Source organism: Diabrotica undecimpunctata, chromosome 11, assembly GCF_040954645.1.
Source record: "Diabrotica undecimpunctata isolate CICGRU chromosome 11, icDiaUnde3, whole genome shotgun sequence".
NCBI lineage: Eukaryota > Metazoa > Arthropoda > Insecta > Coleoptera > Chrysomelidae > Diabrotica > Diabrotica undecimpunctata.
In genome coordinates, this window is record NC_092813.1 from 32,115,456 (window position 1) to 32,127,088 (window position 11,633).

At 33.0% G+C, this 11,633-nt stretch overlaps 1 protein-coding gene across 1 annotated transcript; it reads left to right on the forward strand.

The window, feature by feature from the left end:
• Positions 1–7,836: 7,836 nt before the first annotated feature.
• Positions 7,837–10,042, forward strand: LOC140452855 (uncharacterized). Its single transcript, XM_072547189.1, has 4 exons — positions 7,837–8,042; positions 8,104–8,239; positions 8,295–9,140; positions 9,944–10,042. Exons 1-4 carry the CDS (start codon positions 7,837–7,839, stop codon positions 10,040–10,042), a joined length of 1,287 nt encoding a protein of 428 aa, XP_072403290.1.
• Positions 10,043–11,633: the final 1,591 nt, after the last annotated feature.

An 11,633-nucleotide genomic window follows, 5' to 3' on the forward strand; every position in this document is an offset into this window, starting at 1 on the left:
TTAATCCTTTTCTAGCAAATCATATAACCAAACTAAATATCTGGTAAACTTATAAAAATTAAAAAAGCATTTACCTACTTCATTTAAATAGATTACTAACCGATTTAGATTTAGCAAGTCTCAAAGTATAAAAACAATTTGAAATATTTGCTCGAAATAGTCAAGTTATCTTTCACTAGACGCATACAACGATAATAACAATAAGCATTTTATTAAAGTCTTATATTTTCTTCACAATCTGGCATCCGTGTACAGGATGCCAATATACTCGAATAGAATCCTGCAGAGAATTAAGTTTCTGTTAATAGTTTTTTAAATTTATGACTAGAGGCCACCACATGACGGCAGACTGAAAGTCAAACGTTTGTTCCATAAGGATTGTCTAACTAGTCCTATTTAAACAATGATAATAGAAACTGTTATCCACAATTGTGGCTGAACACCGTATAAACATAGTGTTTTCTTTACATACCAATAGAAAACAGTTTTAGAATATGTTGTCCACAAATTAACTATTAAAGCTAAGGTGACAAATAATCCTTGATTGGCGTTATGTAAAGTGCTTTTTACAAGGCATGCAAAAACAACTGGCTTAGATATACGAGATTAGACTATTTAGCTTATAGAAAAGAATTCGAAATTACAGTAGGATTTCTGTCGCCAACACAATTTTCTAAGTCAAAGAAAAATGAAACGAACTTTTCTTTACAGTTGTTCGGTAGAATTCAAATCGATCGGACGTGTTTAAATTATCGCATAGATCTCTGTATAGATAGACTGCATCTATCTCTGCATAGATAGATCGTTTTTTCTTTCTGTATTGAACGACAACATATTTTTACTGTTAAAATACATAACCATTCCAATTATTGGTACATTCATGACTAAAAGGAACTTATAATTTTCGCAACAATCACAATAGCACAATTCTGTCTATTGTTCAATATCTTATCGCCATAATTATGACTTTAGACTACGTTGTCTTTGATGTATGACATGATGTTGTCGTTGTCGATTACGAAATAAATAAATAACCTGTGTAGGTATCCGTAAATAAACAGTGTTTTAAAAAAATTTTCCAGCATTTATGACTGAGTAGATATCTTTGGCTACACGGTCGTCAAAGTCCAATAATTCTGGATTCGGATTTCGTGTGTTCATTGGTATAACTTCGTTGGTAATGGCCGATCGTAACGTTCGAGATATCATGTGATAACTTTTAGATAATAGAATATGAGTAGATAAAAAATTCAAAATATAGCATCCTGCATACAGAGCATTGATGTATCCTTGCTATTATTGTTCTCACGGAGACGTGAAGAATGTCATGTGATACAATTTAACGAATACAATAATAGAATATACACACATATAGAACAACTTATAGTTATTTACTGGGTCCTAATATTTTATTACATTAGAGAAAGAAATAAGATATGCATAGTAGATTTCTTAATATTTCAGCCAATTATATAAACACTGGCGAGTACTGGGACATGAATTATATTTCAGTCGATGAGTGACAAAATAACTCAAAATGTGTTTATGTGGGGTTAATCCACAATAATTATTAATAGTAATGAAGATTACATTTTAACTAATATTAGATCTATAGATTTCCACTCCAGAAATCGTTTTCAAAGATTTTTAAGATTACATATTTAAAAATTGTATGGAAAGGGTGTATGTAACCGCCAAAGTTGTAGGCAAGAACCATAATTTTGGCTAAAAAAATCTCATGATGTATTTTGTGCTCTCGGGACAAATTTAAATATTTTTGTGTGTTCTTTATATCTTATTTGTGCATTATGTATTTGTGTATGTGTGTTAGTGTAGTCCGTGTCCTTCCCAGCTTGCGTGGAGGAAGAGTTCTGAATTAAGTAGGGACTCTTCTGTACTTCCGTACGGACGGGCGGTGGAGTCCTCAACCCCTCCCACTGGCTGATAAGTAAATGTGTAAAATGAAATAGGTGTGAATAAGGTTTTAGCAAATATGCACCCGTGGACCAACTGAGGACATGGTATAGGGCAGCACCTATAACATTACTTCATTAAGGCTATAGCGGAATAATTTCTACTGTTGGCTTAATGACAGATACTCACGGGCGGATATCACATACTGATTCAACCGGCCGTGATACTGCGATCAGGTAGGCAAGGAGAAACCACCCGATTATATTAACGTGACTACACCATCATGAATGTATCGAATCAGTTAGATATGCTTAGCGATCCGATGAGCGATCGGCGCTCAGTTGATTCCGGGCCATCTAGTGTCACATGGGCTACCGGGCATGTGTTTGTGAGCAACCAGGCAACACATGCAAAATTGGCGCATGGAAGAAACTCAGATTTTCAGTTAAGAAAATAATGGGAAAAGCAACATGGAATTTTCGAGGATTATTGCAACCAGGCAAACTGCATATACTACAACGAGAAGTCGAAAGAGAGGATTTAGAAATATGCGGACTTTCGGAGACCCTTTGAAAAGGACAAGGACACTTCCAAACGGCTGATCGTGTTGTATATATATTGGGAACAAATAACACAGGAAGAAATGGTGTTGCAATTATGATGACTAAAAAAGTTTCACAATACGTGTATTATTACCAACCGATAAATTAAAGACTTATAAAAATAACCTTACTAGCATCACCAAACAAAATGCACATTCTTTAGGTCTATATGCCAACCTCAGACGTGGTAGTCAATAAAGTGAAAGACGTATACTCCGTTATTGAAGATACAATAAAAAATATTTCATCTAATCAGCCACTCATAATCATGGGCGATTTTAACGCTAAGGTAGGAGAAACAAGAAACGATAACATCCAAAATGTAGGAAACTATGTGTCAGGTATTAGAAACAGCCAAGGCGAACCTTTATTGGATTTTGGAACCGAAAACAGTTTGGCCATTATAAACAAAATGTTCGAACATCATGCCCGTTGTTTATCGACGTGGACCAGCCCAACTGGAGAATACACGAACCAAATCGACTACATATTGATTAGGAGCAGATTGAAGACATGTTTTACAAACGTAAAAACTAGACCAAAAGCTGATTGTGGATCCAATCATAAATTGTTATGGGCTTGCTTCAAGATGAAGCTCAGAAGGACAATATCGCATCAAAATCAAAACAGGCTGGAAATTTCAAATCCGAAAACATTTAGAGATGCATTAAAGGAAACTAGTATATTGAACACACATGACAACCCAGAAGAAATGTGAAAAGGTTTTAGAAATGTCATAGAAACATCTGTAAAAAGAACCAAACCGAAAAAAATATCATCAAGAGAAAACACTGGATGACAGACAAAACGCTGCAACTTCTTGAAGAGCGAAGGAGAATGAAATCTCTCATATATCAAAACGACAGCAACAAAAATGATTTAGCAAGGTTAAATAGAAAAATTAAAAGAGCATGTAGAAATAATAAAAACAAACATATAAACGAAGAATGCGAAGAACTAGAGAGACGTGCAAACCGGTATGAATCCCATGAGCTATATAGCAAAGTCCGATATCTATCCAGGGAATTTAAACCAATCACACAAACAATAATGGATCAAAATCAACATATTATAAATGACACGAAAGGGATTGCGAAGATATGATGGAGAAACTATTGTCAAAGTCTATATGTAGATGATCCCCAGAATGCAAATCACGACGAGTTCAATGCAGAGAGATAACCAAACATTCTAAAGTCAGAGGTAGAAAAAGCAATCAAAAAGTTAAAAAATAGAAAATCTCCTGGCGCAGACCAGATCACCGCAGAAGTTTTAAAAGAGTCTGAAGATGCTGAAGTAAATGTTATGCATAGGATCTGCAAAAAGATTTGGGAAACCGTAGAGTGGCCCAACGACTGGACAACATCCACTTTTATCCCTATATTCAAAAAAGGAACTCCGCTAAATTGGAGCAACTACAGAATGTTAATCCTACTATCCCATGCAAGCAAGGTTCTACTTCATGTAATATCTGAAAGACTAAAAGCTTTTCTATTGCCTCAGATATCAGAAGAACAAGCGGGATTTTTCCTAGGAAAAGGCACAAGATAATACATCCTTAATGTCAGACAGCTAATCAAAAAAACTCGTAAATTCAATACTCCTATGCTTATGTACTTTGTGGCTTACACAAAGGCCTTCGATAAAATCAACTGGCAGCAGCTATGGTTCATACTAGCGGAAATAAGAACACCCCACCACTTCAACTAATTAGAAGTCTATATGAAAATAATAAGTGCACAGTAAAAATAAACAACACCCATTTGGAGGAAGGGTGGAATATCAGTAGGAGGTCAAAAAATCAGTAACTTGAGATATGCTGATGACACTTTAATAATCGCAACAAATTAAGAAGAAATGGAAGACATAATGAGATGTCGGGAGAAGAAGAGCAAAACATATGGACTAAAGCCAAATAGGAGTAGGACAAAGACTATGATAGTGGACAGAGCTCGGAATAATCTTCATTAAATTCAAGAAATTGGAGGCTTTGAAGTAGTAAATAGTTTTATATATCTAGGGTCCCTAATAACAAATGACGGAGGGTGTAACAGAGAGATATGTAGAAGGTTGACTATTGCTAGAACTGCTATGATGAAACTGGTAACAATTTGGAAAAATTTCAGCATAACAATACACACAAAACTAAGGCTGGTAAGGGCACCCAGTTTTCCCATAGGCACATACGCACCCGAAACGTGGACCTTAAACAAAGCGGATAAAAATAAACTAGACGCTTTTGAAATGTAGGTATATTGCCGCATGTTAAGAATATCCTGGATTAATCATCGCACTAACGTATCAATATTAGAACAACTTAAAGTAAAGGATAGATTGCTTAAGCAAACACAATAGAGATATTTGCAGTATTTTGAACACATTGTTAGAATAACAGGTACGATGGAAAAACTGATAGTCAAGGGTAGAGATGAAGGAAAGGAAATAATCAAAATTATTAATTAAACAGAGGTAACATGAAGCCGAAAAACTAGCCCAGGACAGGGAAGGATTGAGGGACATCGAGAAAAAACGGGATTAAGACTGAGGAGGACTGGACGATGTGCCTTCTACTTTTCTTGGCTATTGCTGGTATATTCTTGTTGTTGACTTCTTCTTTTAGTATTGGCAACAAAAGTCTGCTACATTTTGCTTATGAGTTTGTTACACATTTTTCTTCAATAAGTAGGATGAGAGCTGTTTCTTCGATTTTTCTCTTTTTCATGTATCTTTCACGAATATTGATGCATGGTTGCATTATACCCTGTGATCATCCATTATCTCATGTCATTGTCTGCCATGTTTGCATACCTGTGGTAGATCAAAGTCTCAGTTTTGATGACGTATGTAAAGGTCACGCTCATTTTTCCTGACACTTGTGGTCTTGCGGTTTCTTCGACATAGAAGTTGTTGTATTAACGGGGTATTTTATAGACGGAGTTCTTTAATTTCTCTTGTGTATTGTTAGGTTTTGGACACGATGGATCTGAGTATATTAGTTGATTTGAAAGTTGATGTGAAACTTATTACCTATCCTTTTTAGCTTTTTTTATAAGCCCTTTAAAAATTGTGTTTCTGGTTTTCTAGTGGTGTTTTGTTGTTTTCTTTCTTTTACCTTGTGGAATTTCTTGTTTATAAATCACAATGACTATCATTTTTTGTCAAAACCTTTATTAGTCGGTTTTCTCTTTCTAAAATACATTTTTGTTGGAGCAAATATTTTGATCCCTATCATATAAATCTTTTTTGATGATTACGTTGTGGTTTTAGTGGTAATTAAAATAACTCATTGTTTGGTTTTCTGTAAACTTTCGTTGCATATCTTGTATCCAATTTGCCATTAGCATATCCAGAGAAGGATGTTAATTGTTGTTTTTTTTCCCAAACTGAAATTGATTAATTTTTCTTTATTATTGATATCCTTCAGAATTTTATTCAATGCTTCTGAACCATGCAGCGAAATGAAGAACACATCATCTACATATATTATATAAACCATACTGTGAGTTGTTTGTCTTTTTTATGTACTACGTTTTGTTTGAAATCCTCCATGAGTATATCCGTTCGTATATATCCATGCGTATTTTATTTTATTGGGTTGTTATATTTGTTATTAATCCCATATAAACACAATATAAACAAGACTTAGACATGCAACAAGAAAACAGCTTCAGAACCTGTTAGTAGTAATACATATTTAAGAAAGTAAAGATCTTTACCAAAGATGCTGAAATTATTATTTGGAACAACAATGTACAAAACCAGATTTAAATATGGCAGACTGTGAGGAAAAGCAGTTTGTGATATCCTACGCAAAAAAGGGCATAAAAAGATGAAACTACCAAATAAAAAATAGGGTAATTGAAAAGTAGGTCCATAACAAGTACTTGCTAAATAAGACAGAGACAAATTAGCCCAGTCTGGTTATACCAAAATCATCGATTTCACGGCAAAATGTTTCTCAGGTATCTGAAGCTTTTAAGACATAGGTGGGGGTTACTAGATGACGAATAGATAAAAAGATACTCCTATTTTGACCTTGCGTTTTTTTTAAACAATAATTTATGGTCAGAATTTGATTTTTTATCTATAAGTTTTTTCCCTTATAATTTAAATAAACAATATTTATATTATTTTTTTATATCGAGAATATCTTAATTTTCTCGTTTTTTCAATTAAAATTGATAAATAATTTACGGAGATATTTGCAAAAAAGCAGTTTTTTTGCACTAATTTATAAATTTATTCAATTTTTTTATTAACAAAATGAAATGTTATTAATACATTTCAGCATTGAGGAATTACGGTCCTTTAAATTTGTGCGAAATTTCTTGCTGATTGGTGAAATATTTTAAAAGTTATTCAATTTGTTTATCCCTGGGACTAATTATTTAAACCATTGAACTTGCCCTATGAATGATGCTCGACACATTTAACAAATTTCATAGGATTCTTTAAGACTTGTACTATCTCAGAAGTTAAATGCATATTGAGTTTTCATCGAAATTATTTACAAAATAAACGTTTGAAAAAGGGGTATGTTTTTTACTTATAAACAATTGTAATAACTTCTATATTTTTCAAGCTACAGCCTTGTACGTACAATCATTAGATAGCTGGTAAAAAAGCTCATATTTAACAAAAAAAATAAACCTTCTATAAACAACAGGAACGAAGTTAGCGACAATTTTTTGTTAATTAGGGTAAAATGCCAGTTATTGGACACGAGACAGTTATTGGACATTACAGTGTTAACTTACGAGAATAAGATTTCTGCAAGTGCCAACAAGAGTATATTTCACTAGGTGGCACTACTCGTTTCTATATTACGTTCATTCTTATTCTTCTTATTACGTTCGTTCTGCCTTTAACGGGTTCTGTGATTTTGGCGGTAAATATTTTTAGGTTATGTGAGTGAAGTGACATTTAAGCATTGTGTTAAGCATCTGCTCTGACTTTTTTTTTAAACTACGTGGTACGTTTAAGGTAAGATTGTATTTTTATTTAAAAGGGTGTAGTAAAGGCACTTATAGTCCCTAAGGTAGATCTGGTACAGTAATAGGGATTTTAATTCGGATTTAATTACATCTGTCCAATAACTAACCTAGAAAACTTGCTTAATTCTATTAGGGGACACCTGTCCAATCACTAGAGAACTACACTTACCACATATTTCTACAATTTTCAACGGATTTACGTATAATTAACTGGAGATAGCAGTAAAATTAATTTAGTAATCGATTTGACAGTTATTGGACAGCTGTCCAATAACTAAATTTGACCGTCCAATCACTAAAAATGGATTTTTTAGGATTGTAGTAAAATGCCTAAACTTAGAAAATATGGTAAGATGAAACTTATAGAAGCTGTTAAGGATGTCCAAAATGGCACTGAATCATATAGAACAGCTGAAAAAAAATATGGAATTCCGAAGTCCACAATAGAATTTAAATTAAAACATCCGGAACATAAAGATACACTTGGACCGTCTCCTATTTTAACTTGCGAGGAGGAGAATACTCTGGTTAGGTAAATTCATTTAATTTATCTTAACCCATAGCATTATTTTATTTTACATTCAATATTCCAGATGGATACAAGAAACTGCTTCAAAAGGTTTCCCCAAAAAGGCTAACGATTTAAAAAGCAGCGTGCAAAAATTTTTAATCGAAAATCCGCGCCCCAATAACTTTAAAGATAATCGACCTGGAGATGGATGGTTAAAAGTAAGTCACCAAAAAAATGTATTTTAATCTGTATTCATCGTTTGATTTTTTTTAGGGATTTTTGAAGCGACATCCAGGGGTTTCTAGAAGGACAAGTGAAGGTGTGACGGCAGCTAGCGCTTGTGTATCTGAACGAGACATCAAAAACTGGTTTAAAAATATTGAAACCTATGTTAAAGAAAAACATTTAGAAGAAGTTCTAACTGATCCATCAAGAATTTTTAATGGAGATGAGTCAGGATTTCAAATATGTCCATCTACTGGAAAAGTATTTGCTATGAAAGGTTTCAAAAATGTTTATAACGTTGAAAAAAGCTCTTCAAAAGAAAACGTCACTGTGATGTTTACGTTTTCAGCAGACGGTAAAATTTGCGTGCCTATGGTTATTTATCCTTATCAACGTATTCCTGAAAAGGTTGCTAAAGGTATTAATCCTAAATGGGGTGTGGGCAGAAGCGATAATGGTTGGATGACGGCAGAGACATTCTATCAGTATATTGCGAATGTTTTTTACCCACACTTAATTGAAAATAATATTAAGCTTCCAGTTATTCTTTTTGTAGATGGGCACAAGAGTCACTTAAGTTACCAATTAAGTCTATTGTGTAATGAACTGCAGATTAAAGTGATTGCACTTTATCCTAACGCCACAAGGATTTTACAACCCTGTGACGTTTCTATTTTCCGTCCATTAAAAGAAGCTTGGCGGCAATCAGTGAGAGAATGGGAAGAACAGCATCCAGGAGGGGTAGTGAATAAGGTTGTATTTGCTACTATATTGGAGCAAGCTATAAAAAAAAGCTGTAAAACTGAAACAGTAGTAAATGGTTTCAAGGCTTGCGGATTGTTTCCATTTAATGCAGATGCTATTGACTACACAAAATGTTTAGGCAAAGAAGTAGTAAAAAATTTAATCATTTCAGATCATCAAAAGAAACCCAAGATGGACTATAATACTTTTGTAAATATCTTAGGTCCTGAAAAAGTTCATAGCTTAGAGAATTTAAAAGAAAATCCAAAGAATAATCTACCTAGCGATGATAATTTGATTTGTTGTTCAAAATTTGGAATTTTTTTGAACATGATCCAAAACATTCGGATAACCCAATGGTTCTAAAAAATAGAGACACAAACATTAATATTATTCAAAATGTGGTTATTACATCTCCCGTTATAAATACTGAAATAAAAATATCAGAACAGAGTGGTATTGAAAATGTAAATATTTCTGAGAGTAGCAGTACCAATGATATCCATTTTCAACAATATAAAACTAATGTTTATGACTTACCCTCTACAAGTAAAATTATTGTTAAACACGAATTGTTGGGTAACTTTTTAACTTCTCCTACTGTACCGAAAAGAAAAAATAAACGTAACACGGAACGACTTCCTTTTGCTATTACATCTGCACGATATCAAGAAATGTTACGGAAAAAGGAGGAGATAAAAGAAGAGCAGGAAAAACAAAAACAAGAAAGGAAACGGAAAAGAGAAGAAAAATTAACCATAAACCAGTGTAGCAAGAACAAGAATTCAAAAAAAGTCAAATGTTTTATTTGTTCAAATGATATTCAATTGAACAAATTAAAATGCGATGACTGTAATCTTTATTATCACGAATCTTGTATTCCTGTTAATCATAGACAGCATATACCTAACGATGGTAATCTATTTATATGTCACAACTGCTTCAATCTCCAGGATAGTGATTCTGATGCTAATAACAGTAACCAAGACAGTGAGGATGAAGACATTGACGAACTTTTCACTGAATACAAAGAAGCACAAAAGCATTTATAAAATTTAATTGTGTCAACTGTATATAGGTACCCCATACCGCACAGAAATCTTAGGTTTTTCCTGTAATTTTCATTTGTTTCTAGTTTTTTATTGTGTTAAAGCAGTCGTCCAATAACTAATTTTGAGTGTCCTGTAACTAAATAAACTGTCCAATAACTATAATTTTTGTAACTATTTTTAATAAATATATATTTACAAAAAATATTAAACACCTTCTTTAAATCCTTTTATCCATATTGTAATAAACTGTTTAGACTAGCTTTTGTATAAATTTCAATTCAATCTGCAGAGAACAATGTGAATTACGAATTTTTAAAGTTGAAATTTTCTTAAGTGTCCAATAACTGTATGGTTTACCATATATCTCCATTATTTATAAACATTAAGAAGTAAAATTTGCTCAAATTTTAAATGAAAATCTAAACTTTATATTGAATTTTATAGCTATAAAATTCATCCAATTTTTCGAATCTTAAAACCTTTCGAAACGAAGTTACTTTCGAAAGATCGACATAGGAAAGTGGAGGGGAAACTGTTTTAGCTCATCGCTGCAAAATTTAATATTATGGTTACGGATTTATCATTCAAAAGCTTCATCAGTTCTGTAAAAATTTCATCAGGTCCATTTGCTTTTCCATTTTTAGCGTTTCTTATTGCGTATTCTACTTCTTCTTTCAATATGTCTGGCCCAGTTGCATTGATTATCTGAGTTAAGTTGTTTCTATCGTCTTCAAATAATTCATTCAGGTATTCTGTCCATCTTTTTATTTTATTCTCTAGATCTACAATAAGATTTCCATCTTTGTCTTTAAGTTTACCTATTTGACATTTCTTTATGCTTCCTGTTATCTCTTTTACTTTTTTGTGCATATTGAACGCATCGTACTTTTTCTCATAGGTTTCCATTTCTTCACATTGTTCTTTAATCCACTCCTCTTTGGCTTCTTTTATTCTCTTTTTTATGTTGTAATGTGTTTATTTATTTCTTTGTATTTGTCTGGGTAATTCTTCATCTTTCTTCTTTGTTCCATCAAGTGTAGTATATCTTGTGTCATCCACCCCTTATTCTTTGTTGTTGTTTTTGTAAGATATTTCTTTCCTGCTGTTTGTATAGGTATATTTATGTACTTTATTTTTGGTTAACGTTGTTTGTATCGTTAATTGGTTGCTGCACTGAACAGAGGTTTTCATTTATCTCTTCTCCTGTTTCTTGTCGTATATTTTTGTTTCTAAATTTATTTAAATCTAGTGCCTTTCTGTGTAATCTTCTAATCTTTTTTGGTCTCGCCTTTATCACAGTAACTACCGGGTTATGATCTGAACCTATATTAGCTCCTGGGTATGTCTTAGTACATTTAACAGCATTATGATACCTCCTTGCTATCATAATGTAGTCTATTTGATTTCTCACTATTTTTTCTTTGGTATGTTGTGGAGATGTCCATGTATATAACCGTCGAGGAGGCAATTTGAAAAAGGTATTTGTTATTACGAAGTCTTCACTTTGGCAAAATTGAATCAATCGATCTCCTCTGTCATTTCTGTTTCCAAGCCCATATTTTCCTACTTGTTCTCCTACCTTACCTTGACC